Source organism: Oncorhynchus gorbuscha, linkage group LG18 (assembly GCF_021184085.1).
Source record: "Oncorhynchus gorbuscha isolate QuinsamMale2020 ecotype Even-year linkage group LG18, OgorEven_v1.0, whole genome shotgun sequence".
NCBI lineage: Eukaryota > Metazoa > Chordata > Actinopteri > Salmoniformes > Salmonidae > Oncorhynchus > Oncorhynchus gorbuscha.
The window spans coordinates 101,576-123,615 of NC_060190.1; the positions used below are offsets into that span (position 1 = coordinate 101,576).

General features: G+C 44.7%; 1 protein-coding gene across 1 annotated transcript; it reads left to right on the plus strand.

Moving 5' to 3' along the window:
- The first annotated feature begins 4 nt into the window (after positions 1-4).
- LOC124003101 (zinc finger protein 850-like) lies at positions 5-20,126 on the plus strand. The gene is made up of 11 exons (XM_046311155.1): positions 5-380; positions 681-804; positions 1,082-2,647; positions 5,902-5,966; positions 6,119-6,395; positions 8,343-8,795; positions 11,772-12,724; positions 13,178-13,376; positions 14,557-14,802; positions 15,987-16,220; positions 18,883-20,126. The coding sequence occupies exons 1-11, from the start codon at positions 372-374 to the stop codon at positions 19,902-19,904; spliced, it is 5,148 nt and encodes a 1,715-aa protein (XP_046167111.1). The 5' UTR covers positions 5-371; the 3' UTR covers positions 19,905-20,126.
- The last annotated feature ends 1,914 nt before the right edge of the window (positions 20,127-22,040 follow it).

A 22,040-nucleotide genomic window follows, 5' to 3' on the forward strand; every position in this document is an offset into this window, starting at 1 on the left:
TACTTCGAGGTGGTTCTGTCAACATTAGCTAGCCTGCTTAGATAAACCTTACTCAAAAGCATTGTAGCTATAGTTATTTACAAATATATCTTCACTATAAGTGGCGTACATTATTTCCATCCTGTGATAACGTAGATATGGAACTATTAAACCAGACAGACGTGAAGTTAAAAACGACAAGTTAAGCTAACATTATTAGCTAGCTAAGTACCGTTAGCTAGCTCAGTATGCTATGCTAACTTAGCCTGCTATCTATTTTTGCAAAACAGCTGTGATTTCTCTTAGCAAAGCAACATTTGAACTGATTGCTTGCTACAGCCAGAGAACCACGTTTTCTCGGCTATTTTTTTGTTGTCGCTTCGGCTCACACAATGTATGAGGTGAGAAGTGAGCTTAAGCTAGCTAGTTTCCCTGAAACTAAAACATGTTTTGCTTGAGCCCAAAGCCATATATACAGCAGGTATAGATATAGCTGGTTAGCTAGTTATGTAAATATATAGCTCTGCTTTAGTAAACTCCATTGTCAATGTTTTGTTCAAGGTTAGCTTGTCATTTGTAGAAGTTAATATACATTTGTCAAGTAGTAAGGACTATTTTATCAAGTCAGTTCGTTATTAAGATCAAAACCAATGACATGACATTATCTTCTAGGCCTCTCTGACTGTACTTTTTAAAATCAGGATTTTGATGAACCCCAGCCAAACCTACTGGTTCCTGACTGTGTCCATGGTGATCAGAGAACCAGCGGACAAGAGATGGTTCCTAGGAGCCTTGACTACTTCAGTGACTTTCTAAGATTGAGAGGTAAGTCGGGTTGAGAGATTTCCCTTCACTTTAGTAGGTGGAGGATGAGGCAGACTGAATGTTTAAACGATCCGACTGTGTTGTTTAGGTACAGTTTTAACAAAACAGTGCAACACTTACACAAGCTGGGATGTACTCACCAGGAGCCTAATGACCGTAACAGGGAAAGAGACTATAAGAAACACTTATTTTTGTCTGCTTCAGCGTACACTAATGAATACACCCCTTTGGTTTCCACTCGAGCAATCCTGATCAGACTCTTCCTATATCCCCACAGGAGAGACAGGAGAGAGTTCCAGCCGTCACTCTGACAGTGAGGGGACAAGTTCTACCTCAGGAGAAATTGAACAACAGGAGGACAATCAGACAGCCAAGAACACACACAGCTGCAAAGAGTGTGGAGAGGAGTTCCCTACCCAGCATTATCTAAGAAAACATCGTAACACAACACACACAGGAGAGAAGAAGACCAGTCCCAAACCCAGGAAGAGCTACAGCTGCCTGGACTGTGGAAAGGAGTTCCCATGTCCATCTAAACTACAACGACACCTTCTGACTCACACAGGAGAGAGGCCCTGCTTCTGTTCTGACTGTGGGAAGAGTTTCACTCGGGAGGAACATCTGAAGACACACCAGCGGTTCCACTGTTCAAATGGGGAGGGCAGTCCCTCTATATCGGGAGATCCTGAACAGGCAAAGAACTGCTGCCTGGAGTGTGGAAGAGAGTTCTCTAGCGCTTACAAACTACGCAGACACCTGCTGACACACACGGGAGAAAAACCTCACTCTTGCTCCGTGTGTGGGAAGAGTTATACTTATCTACACACCTTGAAATCACATGAGCTGAAACACACCGGGGAGAAGTCTTACAAATGTTCCGTGTGTGAGAAGAGCTTCAACCAAAAGGGAAATTTGAACCAACACATGCTCGTGCACACTGGTGAGAAACCTTTCTCCTGCTCTGTCTGTGGCAAATGCTTCACCCAGAAAGCCAACCTGACTGCCCACCAGCTCTCCCACACAGGAGAGAAGCCTTTCTCCTGTTCCGTCTGTAGGAAGGGCTTCACTCAGAAAGCATATCTTAAACAACACCAGAAACTGCACACCGGAGAGAAGCCGTACGCCTGCTCCGAGTGTGACAAGAGGTTCACCTTCTGTACATCCTTGAAAAGACACCAGCTGCAACACACAGGAGAGAAACCGGACTCGCTAAGTTTGAAAGAAATACACCAGCAATCGCACGGCAAAAAAGTCGAGGAGAGTCTCTCTGCATCAGCAGCAGAACCTGAACAACACCAGGAGAATCACAAAACTAAGACGTCGTCTCACTGCTGCTCAGAATGTGGGAAACATTTTAAAAATTCATCGTCTCTACAGATCCACATGAGAATCCACACGGGAAAGAAGCCATACCCCTGCCCCGACTGTGGGAAGAATTTTGCTACAAAAGGAAGTTTGAACTTGCACCAGAGGTCACACACAACAGAAGCAGAGAAACCCATCCACTGTGAGGAGGAGAACACATCACAGGGGCAGCAGATGGTATCTGATAACCTACAGGACCTCTGTCAAACACTGGGGCTGAAGGCTAAAGTCGAAGAGGAGAAGGAAGAGGTGGAGGAAGAGGAGAAGGAAGAGGTGGAGGAAGAGGAGAAGGAAGAGGTGGAGGAAGAGGAGAAGGAAGAGGTGGAGGAAGAGGAGAAGGAAGAGGAGAAGGAAGAGGTGGTGGAAGAGGTGGAGGAAGAGGAGGAGGATGGAGTAGGGGCGACGGATAATGCAGAGGAAGTTGGAGGGCTGATTAATTCTGATGGAGAAGAAGTTGACTGGGATTCTGTTCAACATAGTAAGTGGAGGCAGAACTGTTCTTTAGATGACTGGGGTTCTGTTCAACATAGTAAGTGGAGGCAGAACTCTGTTCTTTAGTTGACTGGGGTTCTGTTCAACATAGTAAGTGGAAGCAGAACACTTGACTGTTCTTCAGTTACACAGTAATAGTCTGACTCATTATCTAACCGGGGGGTTTTAAGGAACTCAGTCCGGCTTTAAACGTACTCTTGAAAGTTGTAATAGTAGAATGCACAAGGTGCAATGTATAAATTGGGTAGTTATATAATATAATAATATATAATAATAATAATAATAATATATAGTTCATCGTTCAGTTCCTCTTGTCATGTTAGTCATTCCATACCATAGAGAGATACAGTGCCTTGCGAAAGTATTCGGCCCCCTTGAACTTTGCGACCTTTTGCCACATTTCAGGCTTCAAACATAAATATACAAAACTGTATTTTTTTGTGAAGAATCAACAACAAGTGGGACACAATCATGAAGTGGAACGACATTTATTGGATATTTCAAACTTTTTTAACAAATCAAAAACAGAAAAATTGGGCGTGCAAAATTATTCAGCCCCCTTAAGTTAATACTTTGTAGCGCCACCTTTTGCTGCGATTACAGCTGTAAGTCGCTTGGGGTATGTCTCTATCAGTTTTGCACATCGAGAGACTGAAACTTTTTCCCATTCCTCCTTGCAAAACAGCTCGAGCTCAGTGAGGTTGGATGGAGAGCATTTGTGAACAGCAGTTTTCAGTTCTTCCCACAGATTCTCGATTGGATTCAGGTCTGGACTTTGACTTGGCCATTCTAACACCTGGATATGTTTATTTTTTAACCATTCCATTGTAGATTTTGCTTTATGTTTTGGATCATTGTCTTGTTGGAAGACAAATCTCCGTCCCAGTCTCAGGTCTTTTGCAGACTCCATCAGGTTTTCTTCCAGAATGGTCCTGTATTTGGCTCCATCCATCTTCCCATCAATTTGAACCATCTTCCCTGTCCCTGCTGAAGAAAAGCAGGCCCAAACCATGATGCTGCCACCACCATGTTTGACAGTGGGGATGGTGTGTTCAGGGTGATGAGCTGTGTTGCTTTTACACCAAACATAAAGTTTTGCATTGTTGCCAAAAAGTTCACTTTTGTTTTTATCTGACCAGAGCACCTTCTTCCACATGTTTGGTGTGTCTCCCAGGTGGCTTGTGGCAAACTTTAAACGACACTTTTTATGGATATCTTTAAGAAATGGCTTTCTTCTTGCCACTCTTCCATAAAGGCCAGATTTGAGCAATATACGACTGATTGTTGTCCTATGGACAGAGTCTCCCACCTCAGCTGTAGATCTCTGCAGTTCATCCAGAGTGATCATGGGCCTCTTGGCTGCATCTCTGATCAGTCTTCTCCTTGTATGAGCTGAAAGTTTAGAGGGACGACCAGGTCTTGGTAGATTTGCAGTGGTCTGATACTCCTTCCATTTCAATATTATCGCTTGCACAGTGCTCCTTGGGATGTTTAAAGCTTGGGAAATCTTTTTGTATCCAAATCCGGCTTCAAACTTCTTCACAACAGTATCTCGGACCTGCCTGGTGTGTTCCTTGTTCTTCATGATGCTCTCTGCGCTTTTAACAGACCTCTGAGACTATCACAGTGCAGGTGCATTTATACGGAGACTTGATTACACACAGGTGGATTGTATTTATCATCAATAGTCATTTAGGTCAACATTGGATCATTCAGAGATCCTCACTGAACTTCTGGAGAGAGTTTGCTGCACTGAAAGTAAAGGGGCTGAATCATTTTGCACGCCCAATTTTTCAGTTTTTGATTTGTTAAAAAAGTTTGAAATATCCAATAAATGTCGTTCCACTTCATGATTGTGTCCCACTTGTTGTTGATTCTTCACAAAAAAATACAGTTTTATATCTTTATGTTTGAAGCCTGAAATGTGGCAAAAGGTCGCAAAGTTCAAGGGGGCCGAATACTTTCGCAAGGCACTGTATATATAACTGGTCTGAAATGTCCTGGTCAACTAGCCCATGTCAGCTAACGTTTTTCAGCTCATAGATTTTGATGCCATTTTTGAGTCACTCAGATATCACATGAATACACATTAGACATGACTTCAATACAGCAAAATGTTCCCTGCTCCCCTGCACTTTAAACCTGAAAAATCCTCTCCACCAACAAGAGGCGTGTGAACAGTGTGTGTCATGAACAGTGCTGGTGCCCATAGAAATAGACCTGTATCTGATGCTGTCTGGACAGTAGTAGTGTGGCATGTCATACCTTTTCTGGTGCCCATAGAAATAGACCTGTATCTGATGCTGTCTGGACAGTAGTAGTGTGGCATGTCATACCTTTTCTGGTGCCCATAGAAATAGACCTGTATCTGATGCTGTCTGGACAGTAGTAGTGTGGCATGTCATACCTTTTCTGGTGCCCATAGAAATAGACCTGGCGTGTCCGGGGGAGGGGTCCCCCCCAATGCTGGAAATGCCCCCCCCCCCTCCCAGGGGGCCTGAGTCTAACACAGACCCCTGGTCTAACTCATATTACCAACCAATCTCTACAGAAGAAAGTCCTGGTAGTCTCATTATAACCCATAATACCAACCTCTCTCTACAGGAGAGAGTCCTGGTAGTCTCATTATAACCCATAATACCAACCTCTCTCTACAGGAGTCCTGTAGTCTCATTATAACCCATAATACCAACCTCTCTCTACAGGAGTCCTGGTATTCTCATTATAACCCATAATACCAACCTCTCTCTACAGGAGTCCTGGTAGTCTCATTTATAACCCATAATACCAACCTCTCTCTACAGGAGTCCTGGTAGTCTCATTATAACCCATAATACCAACCTCTCTCTACAGGAGTCCTGGTAGTCTCATTATAACCCATAATACCAACCTCTCTCTACAGGAGTCCTGGTAGTCTCATTATAACCCATAATACCAACCTATCTCTACAGAAGAGAGTCCTGGTAGTCTCATTATAACCCATAATACCAACCTCTCTCTACAGGAGAGAGTCCTGGTAGTCTCATTATAACCCATAATACCAACCTCTCTCTACAGGTGAGAGTCCTGTCCGTGACTCTGGTAGTCTCATTATAACCCATAATACCAACCTCTCTCTACAGGTGAGAGTCCTGGTAGTCTCATTATAACTCATAATACCAACCTCTCTCTACAGGTGAGAGTCCTGTCCGTGGCTCTGGTAGTCTCATTATAACCCATAATACCAACCTCTCTCTACAGGTGAGAGTCCTGTCCGTGACTCTGGTAGTGAAGGAGGAAGTCCCCTTACATCAAACAGCAACAAGGTGGGAGACAATAATAACAAACATTTTAATAGGAGATATTGTTACCATTATAAACATTATTATTATATATTTCACTGTTCTATTGAACCCATTTTTGTTCCAACATGGTTTCCATGGTAACTTTACTAGAAACAGTCCCGTCTTTATTCTAGGATCCTGGGGCTCAATCGGGGTCGACAGAGTCTCTGGGCCCTGACCAAAGACATGAGAAGGACATCACTCAAACACCTGGGATGAACATTCATATTGAACAAGAGGAGGATGAGGAAGAAGAAGAAGAAGAGGAGGAAGAAGAAGAGGACGAGGAAGAGTGGGAAGAGGAAGAAGAGGATGAAGATGAAGAAGAGGAGGAGGAAGGGGAGGAAGAGGAAGTTGGTGATCTGTTGAATTCTGTAGTAGAACAAGCTTCCTGGGATACTCCTCATCTTGGTAAATCAAAGTCAAATCACATGTTATTGGTCACATACACACGGTTAGTAGATGTTATTGGTCACATAGACACGGTTAGTAGATGTTATTGGTCACATACACATGGTTAGCAGATGTTATTGGTCACATACACACGGTTAGTAGATGTTATTGGTCACATACACACGGTTATCAGATGTTATTGCAGGTGTAGTGAAATGCTTGTGTTTCTAGCTCCAACAGTGCAGTAGTATATAACAAGTCATATTTAACAATACACACAATCTAAAGGAATGGAATTAAGAATATATATATATATTTGGACGAGCAATGTCAGAGCGACATAGACTAAGATACAGTAGAATAGAATACAGTATATACATATGAGATGAGTAATGCATAGACTAAGATACAGTAGAATAGAATACAGTATATACATATGAGATGAGTAATGCATAGACTAAGATACAGTAGAATAGAATACAGTATATACATATGAGATGAGTAATGCATAGACTAAGATACAGTAGAATAGAATACAGTATATACATATGAGATGAGTAATGCATAGACTAAGATACAGTAGAATAGGATAGAATGCAGTATATAGATATTAGATGAGTAATGTATAGACGAATATACAGTAGAATAGAATAGGATACAGTATATACATATGAGATGAGTAATGTATAGACTAAGATACAGTAGAATAGTATAGAATACAGTAGAATAGAATACAGTATATACATATGAGATGAGTAATGCATAGACTAAAATACAGTAGAGTAGAATAGGATACAGTATATACAGTGGGGCAAAAAAGTATTTAGTCAGCCACCAATTGTTAAAGTCTACTCTTTGAGGGAAAATCCCTGAGAAATAAGAAAGTACTATAGAGTTTATAACTAAATAGGAAATCTAAATTAAATCTTGAGGTAAATAGCAATGGTTTGTTAGAGTCTACTCTTTGAGTAAAAAATCCCTGAGGAAACTAGAAAATATTACAGAGTTTATAACTAAATAGGGAATTTATACAAACCTCAAGGTGAAGATATGTTAACAAGAGTGAATTATTTTCGCGCCGTTAAGGCAGGCAGACCTCGTAGTAATACGAAATTGGGTTCTAATTAAAGGTCATTCCAGAAAAGGAAGGGGGGCCAGAGGATGTAAGTGTGTATTGTGGCAAAGTGACCTTCTATGCACAGCCCTGGTACCCCATGGCAATGGCCCGACTAGTGCTTAATAACAACTCAAGGACCAATTAGTGGTGAAGCAAAGAGTCTAGAGGATAAAGGTGGGGTTCACACATCCCAGCTAGAGCTAGACCGTTGAGAGTGACAAGGCAAAAGACCTCTCTACGCGGACAACGCTTCGATATAGAAAGAGAGGCAGGGCTACGCGAGCGGTCCTGGTTATACCGAGATAACCTGAAGTATCTATAGTGCCCTGTCCAATCCAGGGAACGGGACGCTAACCACCTCTAGCAGCCCCACTGCCGGCCAAGGGGCGGGGCTGAAGGTTTCGTATCGCGACACACTACCTCCTGCCACGGTAGGGAGGGAACTCTACCCATACTGATGAGTCCTACCTCCTGCCACGGTAGGGAGGGAACTCTACCTGTACTCATGAGTCCTGCCTCCTGCCACGGTAGTGTAATGAGTCCTTCCTCCTGCCACGGTAGTGAGGGAACTCTACCCATCCTGATGAGTCCTACCTCCTGCCACGGTAGTGAGGGAACTCTACCCATACTGATGAGTCCTACCTCCTGCCACGGTAGTGAGGGAACTCTACCCATACTGATGAGTCCTACCTCCTGCCACGGTAGGGAGGGAACTCTACCTGTACTGATGAGTCCTACCTCCTGCCACAGTAGTGAGGGAACTACCCATACTGATGAGTCCTTCCTCCTGCCACAGTAGTGAGGGAACTCTACCTGTACTGACCCACTGAACTCTCTTCTCTCCACAGGAATGAGTCCTAATTCCTGCCACGGTAGTGAGGGAACTACCTCAACACCAGAAGCGGTGGAACGACAACACCGGGAGAAAGAGAAGACACGGGCGACCAAACGGAAGAAGAGTCCAGAACAAAAGCAAACGAAGAAAAAAGAGAAACCGAAGAAGGAAAAGAATCCGAAGCAGAAGAAAGCTAAGATGACCCACCGCTGCTTTAAATGTGGAGAGGGATTCTCCCGCGTCTACGACATGCTCTTACACCAGACCATTCATATAGATGGAACGACCATGTTCAAAACCAAGAAGGTTCACCGCTGTTTAACGTGTGGATACGAAGCATCCGATGCACATAAACTGATGATGCACGAGCGGATACACACGGGAGAGAAGCCTTTCCAGTGCTCTGTGTGCGGGAAGAGATTCGCTCAGAAAGGGAATCTGAAAATACACCAGAGTGTGCACAAAGGTGAGAAGTCGTACATCTGACCAGTTGACCCAACTCTGGAAATATCTTTGTCCTCTTTAAAAGGTGGGAAGTCGTACATCTGACCAGTTGACCCAACTCTGGAAATATCTTTGTCCTCTTTAAAGGGATACTTTGGGATTTGGTATTGAGGCCCTTTATCTACGTCCCCAAACTCTTGGATCCCATGTTTATGTTTCTGCTTGCAGTTTGAAGGAAGTTGCTGACCAGCGGCAGCACAATTGACTTGCCTAGTGGAATAAAGGTTCAGTAAAACGTCTAAAAATAATAATAATAGCTAACTAGCGTAGCGCTAACGCTAGTTGCCATTGGCTCACAAAACAACTTTTAACTTCCTTTATACTGAACACAGAGACAGACAAATGGGATCCACAAGTTCATCTGACTCTGGTGAAGTAGATGAAAGACCTCGTTGCCAAAATCCTGAAGTATCCCTTTAAGCTTTTGTAAAAAACAAAACTTTAGGTATTTTATCCGGATAATGTCACTGTTGTAAAAACAAAATGTCAGATATTACACATCAATAAATGGTTTTAGTTCAGTTTAGTTAGGTGTGACTAAAGAGAAGAGGTGTCAGGCAGAAGGTGTGACTAAAGAGAAGAGGTGTCAGACAGAAGGTGTGACTAAAGAGGTGTCAGGCAGAAGGTGTGACTAAAGAGGTGTCAGGCAGAAGGTGTGACTAAAGAGGTGTCAGACAGAAGGTGTGACTAAAGAGAAGAGGTGTCAGGCAGAAGGTGTGACTAAAGAGGTGTCAGGCAGAAGGTGTGACTAAAGAGAAGTGGTGTCAGGCAGAAGGTGTGACTAAAGAGGTGTCAGGCAGTAGGTGTGACTAAAGAGGTGTCAGGCAGAAGGTGTGACTAAAGAGGTGTCAGGCAGTAGGTGTGACTAAAGAGAAGAGGTGTCAGACAGAAGGTGTGACTAAAGAGAAGAGGTGTAAGGCAGAAGGTGTGACTAAAGAGGTGTCAGGCAGAAGGTGTGACTAAAGAGGTGTCAGGCAGTAGGTGTGACTAAAGAGGTGTCAGGCAGTAGGTGTGACTAAAGAGAAGAGGTGTCAGGCAGAAGGTGTGACTAAAGAGGTGTCAGGCAGAAGGTGTGACTAAAGAGGTGTCAGGCAGAAGGTGTGACTAAAGAGGTGTCAGGCAGAAGGTGTGACTAAAGAGAAGGGGTGTCAGTGTGGGCAGAAGGTGTGACTAAAGAGGTGTCAGTATAGACAGAAGGTGTGACTAAAGAGTGTGACTAAAGAGGTGTCAGGCAGAAGGTGTGACTAAAGAGGTGTCAGGCAGAAGGTGTGACTAAAGAGGTGTCAGGCAGTAGGTGTGACTAAAGAGGTGTCAGGCAGTAGGTGTGACTAAAGAGGTGTCAGGCAGTAGGTGTGACTAAAGAGGTGTCAGACAGAAGGTGTGACTAAAGAGGTGTCTGGCAGAAGGTGTGACTAAAGAGAAGGGGTGTCAGTGTGGGCAGAATGTGTGACTAAAGAGGTGTCAGTATAGACAGAAGGTGTGACTAAAGAGGTGTCAGGCAGAAGGTGTGACTAAAGAGGTGTCAGGCAGTAGGTGTGACTAAAGAGGTGTCAGGCAGTAGGTGTGACTAAAGAGGTGTCAGGCAGTAGGTGTGACTAAAGAGGTGTCAGACAGAAGGTGTGACTAAAGAGGTGTCAGGCAGAAGGTGTGACTAAAGAGGTGTCAGGCAGAAGGTGTGACTAAAGAGGTGTCAGGCAGAAGGTGTGACTAAAGAGAAGGGGTGTCAGTGTGGGCAGAAGGTGTGACTAAAGAGGTGTCAGTATAGACAGAAGGTGTGACTAAAGAGTGTGACTAAAGAGGTGTCAGGCAGAAGGTGTGACTAAAGAGGTGTCAGGCAGAAGGTGTGACTAAAGAGGTGTCAGGCAGAAGGTGTGACTAAAGAGGTGTCAGGCAGAAGGTGTGAATAAAGATGTGTCAGGCAGAAGGTGTGACTAAAGAGGTGTCAGACAGAAGGTGTGACTAAAGAGGTGTCAGGCAGAAGTTGTGACTAAAGAGAAGAGGTGTCAGACAGAAGGTGTGACTAAAGAGAAGAGGTGTCAGACAGAAGGTGTGACTAAAGAGGTGTCAGACAGAAGGTGTGACTAAAGAGGTGTTAATTAATATAGTCCTGACCCCAGTCATTATCTGAGTAAGGTGTGACTAAAGGTGTCAGTCCTGACCCCAGTCATTATCTGACTAAAGAGGTGTCAGGGTGATACTGGTATCGTAGGTGTGACCCCAGTCATTATCTGAGTAGGGTGATACTGGTATCAGGCAGAAGGTGTGACTGACCCCAGTCATTATCTGAGTAGGGTGATAAAGATGTGTCAGGCAGAAGGTGTGACTGACCCAGGCAGTCATTATCTGAGTAGGGTGATACTGGTCAGGCAGAAGGTGTGACCCCAGTCATTATCTGAGTAGGGTGATACTGGTAATTAATCCTGACCCCAGTCATTATCTGAGTAGGGTGATACTGGTATCGTCCTGACCCCAGTCATTATCTGAGTAGGGTGATACTGGTATCGTCCTGACCCCAGTCATTATCTGAGTAGTGTGATACTGGTATCGTCCTGACCCCAGTCATTATCTGAGTAGTGTGATACTGGTATTGTCCTGACCCCAGTCATTATCTGAGTAGGGTGATACTGGTATTGTCCTGACCCCAGTCATTATCTGAGTCGTCCTGACCCCAGTCATTATCTGAGTAGTGTGATACTGGTATCGTCCTGACCCCAGTCATTATCTGAGTAGTGTGACACTGGTATTGTCCTGACCCCAGTCATTATCTGAGTAGGGTGATACTGGTATCGTCCTGACCCCAGTCATTATCTGAGTAGGGTGATACTGGTATTGTCCTGACCCCAGTCATTGTCTGAGTAGGGTGACACTGGTATCGTCCTGACCCCAGTCATTGTCTGTTTAGACTTAACATGAACTAACACTATCTTCCCCCATGCAGGAGAAGTCAGGAATCCCAGTTTCTGGCCTGACATCGTGGAGAGGCTTCCTACAATAGGTGTCCCAGACCAATACCATGACAACCACACAGCTAAGCCAATAGGAGTTCTGGACCAATACCATGACAACCACACAGCTAAGCCAATAGGAGTTCTGGACCAATACCATGACAACCACACAGCTAAGCCAATAGGAGTCCCGGACCAATACCATGACAACCACACAGCTAAGCCAATAGGAGTCCTGGATCAATACTATGACAACCGCACAGCTAAGCCAATAGGAGAGGAATGCCAAACTCCATCAACTCTACAGATACACATGAGAACTCACACTGTAGAGAACCAGTCGAAAACGCAGTGCCCTCTCTGCGGGGCAGAGTTCTCTCAGAAAGGCCTTCTGGATGATCACCTGATGATCGCCCACTCCCATGAGAAACCAGAGAAGCCTTACCCCTGTCCAGACTGTGGGAAGAGATTCTCCAGCAAGAGTTACATCAAGATCCACCGGAAGATCCACAGTGGGAAGATCTCTTACCACTGCGCCCAGTGTGATAAGACTTTCCTGTCAGCGGAGGGGCTCAAGAAGCACGAGAGTGCTCACCGAGGAGAGAGACCGTACCGATGCCCTGCGTGTGGCAAATGTTTCAAACAACAATCCCAGCTGACCTGTCACTTCAAGATCCACACCGGAGAGAGGAGCCATCTCTGCTTCCTGTGTGGGAAGAGTTTCGCCAGGGAGTTTGACCTCCGGGTGCATCTCAGAGTCCACTCTGGAGAGAAGCCCTACCAGTGCCACGAGTGTGGCAAGAGCTACAGGTACAGAGCAGGCATCCGGTCACACATGCAGCAGATGCACCCTGGGAAGCCTATAGTGGAACCAACCCCACCCATCCCCACAGGCCCTCGCTACGGCAGTGGAGGAAGTGGTCCTCCTACATCCGTCATCAGAAAGGTATGTGCTTTGGTTTGCTGTGAGCTGATGCTGTCGCTTTCAGGTTTTGTTTTAGGGGGGTTCACTTTAAAATCTAGAAGTTTATGGAATTGGTTTGGGTTAATGGTTAGAACGGATAGGGGTTTGGTTAAAGTTAGGCATAGATTTATAGGGAGTTTTAGGGAGTCCTTTCTAGGGAGTTTTTCCTAGCCACCGTGCTTCTACACCTGCATTGCTTGCTGTTTGGGGTTTTAGGCTGGGTTTCTGTACAGCACTTTGAGATATCAGCTGATGTACGAAGGGCTATATAAATAAATTTGATTTCATTTAGCCAGCCGCCACTCAAAATCTCCACTTCCTGTTTGACAAGGAACAGAAAGGCAGCCGAGGTTGGACGTTGCCCTGGGAAACCCCACAACAAACATTCTGTTACTACTGACTGTTAACCAAGAATGACTTGTGTTTTCATTGGAGGATCCTGGTGACCAATCCAGCCCCAAAGCCCAGGGTCCTGATCCAAGCCATGGCAGCAAGGCGTCCAGTCAAACACCTCGGTTGAAGGCCAGAGCTGAAGAAGAGGAGGAGGAGGAGGAGGAAGAAGAAGAGGTGAACGTTGATGGTTCGGGTAATTCTGAAGAAGACGACGCCAGTTGGAAACCCGCTCTTCGTCTTGGTAAGTGGAGGTAGAATGTCAACAGAACATCATTCAACTATAGCCTGTTAATTTGGCTGTGTTTTAAAATGGCTCCCAGTCAACAGAACATCATTCAACTATAGCCTGTTAATTTGGCTGTGTTTTAAAATGGCTCCCAGTCAACAGAACATCAAACTATAGACTGTTCATTTGTCTGTGTTTTAAAATGGCTCCCAGTCAACAGAACATCAACTATAGCCTGTTCATTTGGCTGTGTTTTAAAATGGCTCCCAGTCAACAGAACATCATTCAACTATAGCCTGTTAGGCTGTGTTTTAAAATGGCTCCCAGTCAACAGAACATCATTCAACTATAGCCTGTTCATTTGGCTATGTTTTAAAATGGCTCCCAGTCAACAGAACATCAACTATAGACTGTTCATTTGTCTGTGTTTAAAATGGCTCCCAGTCAACAGAACATCAACTATAGCCTGTTCATTTGGCTGTGTTTTAAAATGGCTCCCAGTCAACAGAACATCATTCAACTATAGCCTGTTCATTTGGCTATGTTTTAAAATGGCTCCCAGTCAACAGAACATCAACTATAGCCTGTTCATTTGTCTGTGTTTAAAATGGCTCCCAGTCAACAGAACATCAACTATAGCCTGTTCATTTGGCTGTGTTTAAAATGGCTCCCAGTCAACAGAACATCATTCAACTATATAGCCTGTTAATTTGTCTGTGTTTAAAATGGCTCCCAGTCAACAGAACATCATTCAACTATATAGCCTGTTAATTTGTCTGTGTTTAAAATGGCTCCCAGTCAACAGAACATCAACTATAGCCTGTTCAACTATATAGCCTGTTAATTTGTGTGTTTAAAATGGCTCCCAGTCAACAGAACATCATTCAACTATAGAGCTGTTACTTTGGCTGCGTTTAAATGGCTCCCAGTCAACAGAACATCAACTATATAGCCTGTTAATTTGGCTCCCAGTTCAAAATGGTTAGTGCTCCCAGTCAACAGAACATCAACTATATAGCCTGTTAATTTGGCTGTGTTTTAAAATGCTCCCAGTCAACAGAACATCATTCATTTGACCTTTAAACCATCCTGTCCCCTATTCTCTTTGGTGCCCTAAATAGGGAATATAGCACAGCCAAGACCTTTAAACCCATTCTCTTTGTGCCAAGACCGGTGGGTGGTCCCTCTGCATCAGGACCACAGAGAAAACACCGGAAGAAACAACCGGTCAAACGGAACACCAGCGTCCAAGAAGGCAACCAGAAGCGACCGAAAGCCAAGAGGTTTAACAACCGTCGCTGCTTTAAATGTGGAGAGGGATTCCCCCGGGAATACGAGCTGTTGCTACACCTGCAGACACATCTGGATTACAACTGCTACGTGTGCGGAACGCCGTTCGACAACCAAGAGCTGCTGCGGAGACATCAGGAGGAGCACGCCGGTAAGAGAGCCTGTGATGGAGACGCACAACGGCTTACGTCATGACTGTTGCACTATTGTGCTACAGCCTTTCTGACGGGCTACTAGTGAATTCACTGTGAGTAGGTTGTGCCTCAAATGGCACCCTATTCCCTACGTAGTGCACACTAGGGGCCCATAGGCTCTTGTCAAAGGTAGTGCACCCTGGGGCGGCAGGGTAGCCTAGTGGACTAGTAACCGAAAGGTTGCAAGTTCAAATCCCCGGGCTGACAAGATACAAATCTGTCGTTCTGCCCCTGAACAGGCAGTTAACCCACTGTTCCTAGGCCAGTTAACCCACTGTTCCTAGACCAGTTAACCCATTGTTCCTAGGCCAGTTAACCCACTGTTCCTAGGCCAGTTAACCCATTGTTCCTAGGCCAGTTAACCCATTGTTCCTATACCAGTTAACCCACTGTTCCTAGACCAGTTAACCCACTGTTCCTAGACCAGTTAACCCACTGTTCCTATACCAGTTAACCCACTGTTCCTAGGCCAGTTAACCCACTGTTCCTAGGCCAGTTAACCCACTGTTCCTATACCAGTTAACCCACTGTTCCTATACCAGTTAACCCACTGTTCCTAGACCAGTTAACCCACTGTTCCTATACCAGTTAACCCACTGTTCCTAGGCCAGTTAACCCACTGTTCCTATACCAGTTAACCCACTGTTCCTATACCAGTTAACCCACTGTTCCTAGACCAGTTAACCCACTGTTCCTAGACCAGTTAACCCACTGTTCCTAGACCAGTTAACCCACTGTTCCTAGACCAGTTAACCCACTGTTCCTAGACCAGTTAATCCACTGTTCCTAGACCAGTTAATCCACTGTTCCTAGACCAGTTAACCTAACCCACTGTTCCTAGACCAGTTAACCCACTGTTCCTAGACCAGTTAACCCACTGTTCCTAGACCAGTTAACCCACTGTTCCTAGACCAGTTAACCTAACCCACTGTTCCTAGACCAGTTAACCCACTGTTCCTAGACCAGTTAACCCACTGTTCCTAGACCAGTTAACCCACTGTTCCTAGACCAGTTAACCCACTGTTCCTAGACCATCATTGAAAATAAGAAATTGTTCTTAACTGACTTGCCTAGTTAAATAAAGGTTAAAAAAAACTAGGGAATAGGGTACGGTTTGAGATAGACTGTGTGTTTGTTCCAGAGGAGAGTCTGGGTGTGTTCTCTGGTGAGGCAGCAGGTCCAACCTCAGGGCAGCGGCGGGGGAGAGGGAAGAGGACTCACCGATGTCCGACCTGTGGCAAAGAACTATCCGACGCGTCCAAGCTGAAGTTGCACGTGAGAATCCACACCGGGGAGAAACCGTACTGCTGCTCCCTGTGCGGAAAGGGTTTCACTCAGCCAGGGAACCTGAAAACACACATGAAAACACACAGAGGTGAGAGCTGATGCTGATGTTGTGGTCCACGTTCAGTGTCTTCAGAAAGGATTCACACCCCTTGACTTTTTTCCACATTTTGTTGTGTTACAAAGGTGGGATTGAAATGGGTTTAATTGTTATTTTTTTATGGTTAATGATCTACACAAAATACTCTAGTCAAAGTGGGAGAACAATTCAAAGTGTAATTCATAACTTCACCAGGCTCAAAGGGATATTCAGTGTCTGCTTCTTGATGTTTACCCATCAACCAATAGGAGCCCTTCTTTGCGAGGCATTGGAAAGCCTCCCTGGTCTTTGTGGTTGAATCTGTGGTTGAAATTCACAGCGCGACTGAGGGACCTTACAGATAAGTGTATGTGTGGGGTACAGAGATGAGGTAGTCATTCAAAAATCATGTTAAACACTATTATTGAACACAGAATGAGTCCATGCAACTTTATTATGTGACTTGTTAAGCACATTTTTACTCCTGAACTCATTTAGTCTTGACATAACAAAGGGGTTGAACACTTAACTGACTCAAGACATTTTAGCTTTTCATGTTTAATGAATTTATAAGAACTTCTAAAAACATGATGTCATTACTCTGACATCATGGGGTGTTGTGTGTAGGCCAATCACACAACATCTCACGTGTCTCCATTTTAAATTCTAAAAACATGATGTCATTACTCTGACATCATGGGGTGTTGTGTGTAGGCCAATCACACAACATCTCACGTGTCTCCATTTTAAATTCTAAAAACATGATGTCATTACTCTGACATCATGGGGTGTTGTGTGTAGGCCAGTCACACAACATCTCACGTGTCTCCATTTTAAATTCAGGCAGTAACACAACAACATGTGGGAAAAGTCGAGGGGGGTGTGAATACTTCCTGAAGGCTCTGTCCTGAAGGCTCTGTACTGAAGGCACTGTACTGAAGGCACTGTACTGAAGGCACTGTACTGAAGGCACTGTACTGAAGGCACTGTACTGAAGACTCTGTCCTGAAGGCTCTGTCCTGAAGGCACTGTCCTGAAGGCACTGTCCTGAAGGCTCTGTCCTGAAGGCACTGTCCTGAAGGCACTGTACTGAAGGCACTGTACTGAAGGCACTGTACTGAAGGCACTGTACTGAAGGCACTGTACTGTATGTTGATGTTGGGGTGGTGTGAATACTTCCTGAAGGCACTATACTGTATGTTGAGGTGGTGATAGGACGATGAATATGAGGTTGAACATGTTTTGAAAATGTCCCTATCAGGTTTATGTGAAAATACAGCTAAACGTTGATATTTTCTCAGTATGTTTTGGGAGGTTTATGTATGCTGTTGTAAAAGTAGCTGGGTGCCAGTCTGTTTGTGCTGACATGCCAACTCCCTCATTGTCACATCCAAACAATGACAGCAGTGGAGTACAGATAGATCTGGAACAAAGGCTACGGACAGCTTATTGGTCTGAAGGACTTGACTTAACACTGGCTGTATGTCCCAAATGGCACCCTATTCCCTACATGGTGCACTACATTAGACCAGGTCCTATGGTACCCTGTTGCCTACATAGTGCACTACATTAGACCAGGTCCTATGGTACCCTGTTCCCTACATAGTGCACTACATTAGACCAGGTCCTATGGTACCCTATTCCCTACATGGTGCACTACATTAGACCAGGTCCTATGGTACCCTGTTGCCTACATAGTGCACTACATTAGACCAGGTCCTATGGTACCCTATTCCCTACATAGTGCACTACATTAGACCAGGTCCTATGGTACCCTATTCCTACATTAGACCAGGTCCTATGGTACCCTATTCCCTACATTATTAGACCAGGTCCTATGGTACCCTATTCCCTACATAGTGCACTACATTAGACCAGGTCCTATGGTACCCTATTCCCTACATAGTGCACTACATTAGACCAGGTCCTATGGTACCCTATTCCCTACGTAGTGCACTACATTAGACCAGGTCCTATGGTACTCTGTTGCCTACATAGTGCACTACATTAGACCAGGTCCTATGGTACCCTATTCCCTACGTAGTGCACTACATTAGACCAGGTCCTATGGGTACCCTGTTGCCTACATAGTGCACTACATTAGACCAGGTCCTATGGTACCCTATTCCCTACATAGTGCACTACATTAGACCAGGTCCTATGGTACCCTATTCCCTACATAGTGCACTACATTAGACCAGGTCCTATGGTACCCTGTTCCCTACATAGTGCACTACTGTTTTAGAGCTCTAAGGGCCCTGTTCAAAGGTAGTGCACTATATAGGGCATGGCTCTCCAAACTTTGTTCCGGGAGATACCCTCCTGTAGGTTTTAATGCCTGTTTCTGCAAAGAAACTCTCCTGTATGTTTTAACTCCAACCCTGGAGCAAAAACCTACAGGAGGGTATCTCTCCAGGAACAGGGTTGGGTTTAAAATCTACAGGAGGGTATCTCTCCGGGAACAGGGTTGGATTTAAAACCTACAGGAGGGTATCTCTCCAGGAACAGGGTTGGATTTAAAACCTACAGGAGGGTATCTCTCCAGGAACAGGGTTGGAGTTAAAACCTACAGGAGGGTATCTCTCCAGGAACAGGGTTGGAGAGCCCTGATATAGGGAATAGGGGTCCGTTTTGGGGCCACAACCTAAATGTCAACCTTTTATCGTCCCTGCAGACGGGACCCCCAGTTTGTTGTCTGCTGGTGGGTTAGGTCCCTCTACATCAAGAGGTCCTGAACACCACCAGGAGAATCACACCGTCGCCGCATCAGCGGCTCAGGAGAACTTCAACTGTCCAGATCAACCGCCAGCGCAGAAACACATGACGTCTCAGGACAGCGGAGAGAAGGCCTCTTTCTTCTGCTCGCTGTGTGGGGAGCAGTTCTCTGAGAAGGCACAGTTGGAAGAACACCGATTGGCTCACAACAACAAGAAGCCTTTCCCCTGCCCCGACTGTGGCAAGAGGTTCCGCAGTAATTACTACGTTAAGATCCACATGCGAATGCACACCGGGGAGAGGCCTTACCAATGCACCGAGTGTGGGAAGGGCTTCATCACAGAAGAAGGGCTGAAGAAGCACGAGAGCGCTCACCGGGGAGAGAGACCCCACCTCTGCCCCGAGTGCGGAAAGAGATTCAAGCAACAGTCCCAACTTACGTGTCACTTCCGTATGCACACCGGACAGAAGAGCCACCTCTGCTCCGTCTGTGGGAAGAGTTACTTCAGAGAATTTGACCTCAAGGTTCACCTCAGAGTCCACACGGGAGAGAAGCCCCATCAGTGTGAGGAGTGCGGGAAGAGTTTCTACTATCTACAGGGGCTCCGGCAGCACCAGAGGACCCACGCTCCCAAGCCCATCGGACCGACCCGCCAGCTAGGCAGGCCTAAGCAGTCGTCCAGCGTGGACATACCGAACCAATCACCCAGGACGGGAAGGCCCAGGCCAGCTCCTAGAGTAGAGAGACCTATGCCTCTACCCAGAGTGGAGAGACCCATGCCTCTAGGCCTACCTAGAGTTGAGAGTGATCTGGAGAGGCCCATGCCTCTAGGCCTACCTAGAGTTGAGAGTGATCTGGAGAGACCCATGCCTCTAGGCCTACCTAGAGTTGAGAGTGATCTAGAGAGACCCATACCTCTAGGCCTACCTAGAGTTGAGAGTGATCTAGAGAGACCTCACTGGCAGTACTGGCACCTTTAAATGGGGAATCTTCCATTTTCAACGGCGATACAATTATTGGAGGACCAAAACAAGTCGATACCGATTAATCGGACGATTTCTATATATATGAGTGTGGTAATATTTGTAATAATGACAATTACAACAATGCTGAATGAACACTTATTTTAACTTAATATAATACAGAAATAAAATATATTTATTCTCAAATAAATAATGAAACATGTTCAATTTGGTTTAAATCATGCAAAAACACAGTGTTGGAGAATAAAGTAAAAGTGCAATATGTGCCATGTAAGAAAGCTTCCTTGCTCAGAACATCAGAAAGCTGGTGGTTCAACATTCCCAGTTAAGAAGTTTTAGGTTGTAGTTATCCTAGGAATTACGACGCGTCGACTATTTCCCTCTCTACCATTTTGTATTTCATATACCTTTGACTATTGGATGTTCTAATAGGCACTTTAGTATTGCCAGCCTAATCTCAGGAGTTGATAGGCTTGAAGTCATAAACAGCGCTGTGGTTCAAGCATTGCTAAGAGCCGCTGGTAAACGCAGTAAAGTTTGAATGAATTCCTACGAGCCTGCTGCCTCCTACCACCGCTCAGTCAGACTGCTCTATCAAACATCAAATCATAGACTTTATTATAATATAATAAACACAGAAATACGAGCCTTTGGTCATTAATATGGTCAAAACCATATTCTTTCAGTGAAATACGAAACCGTTTCGTATTTTATCAAATGGGTGGCATCCCTAAGCCTAAATATTGCTGTTACATTGCACAACCTTCAATGTTATGTCATAATTATGTAAAATTCTGACAAATTAGTTCGCAACGAGCCAGGCGGCCCAAACCGTTGCATATACCTTGACTCTGCGTGCAATGAACGCAAGAGAAGTGACACAATATCCCTAGTTAATATTGCCTGCTAACATTAATGTATTTTAACTAAATATGAAGGTTTAAAAATATATACTTCTGTGTATTGATTTTATTAAAGGCATTGATGTTTATGGTTTGGTACATTCGTGCAATGATTGTGCTTTTGTTAAATCATCCCATGTTTGGCGAAGTAGGCTGTGATTCGATGATAAATTAACAGGCACGGCATTGATTATATGCAACGCAGGACAAGCTAGTTAACCTAGTAATATCATCAACCATGTGTAGTTAACTAGTGATTATGTGAAGATTGATTGTTTTTTATAATATAAGTTTAATGCTAGCTAGCACCTTACCTTGGCTCCTTGCAGCACTCGCGTAACAGGTGGTCAGCCTGCCACTCAGTCTCCTCATGGAATTTAATGTAATCATGGCCATAATCGGCCTCCAAAAATGCTGATTATCGATTTGTTATGAAAACTTGAAATCGGCCCTAATTAACCGGCCGACCTCCAGTTTGAACTGCAGACTGCTCCTTTAACCACCGCTACGTTGCTGACAACATTTAAGGCCAGTTTGAACTGCAGACTGCTCCTTTAACCAGCGCTACGTTGCTGACAACATTTAAGGCCAGTTTGAACTGCAGACTGCTCCTTTAACCAGCGCTACGTTGCTGACAACATTTAAGGCCAGTTTGAACTGCAGACTGCTCCTTTAACCAGCGCTACGTTGCTGACAACATTTAAGGCCAGTTTCCCGGACACCGATTTAAGACTAGTTCTGCATTTAAATAGCATGTTCAATAGGGAAACCGATTGTTGCTCCATGGGGCTTTGTATCATGTGTCTCAGAGTAGGAGTGCTGATCTAGGATCAGGTCCCCCTGTCCATGTAACTGTATTTATTGGGATCTAAAAAGGGGGAAGCTGCCCATCAATCAGCACTCCTACTTTAAGATGCTTCATCCAGACGGCCTTTAGACTAGGCTTAATCTATATCTGCTTCATGGACAGCCTTTAGACTAGGCTTAATCTATATCTGCTTCATGAACAGCCTTTAGACTAGGCTTAATCTATATCTGCTTCATGGACAGCCTTTAGACCAGGCTTAATCTATATCTGCTTCATGGACAGCCTTTAGACCAGGCTTAATCTATATCTGCTTCATGGACAGCCTTTAGACTAGGCTTAATCTATATCTGCTTCATGGACAGCCTTTAGACCAGGCTTAATCTATATCTGCTTCATGGACAGCCTTTAGACTAGGCTTAATCT

Coding starts and splice junctions, on each gene's coding strand:
- LOC124003101 (XM_046311155.1), top strand. Junction 805..1,081: donor TGACTTTCTAAGATTGAGAG/GTAAGTCGGGTT, acceptor ATATCCCCACAG/GAGAGACAGGAGAGAGTTCC. Junction 13,377..14,556: donor GAAACCCGCTCTTCGTCTTG/GTAAGTGGAGGT, acceptor CCTCTGCATCAG/GACCACAGAGAAAACACCGG.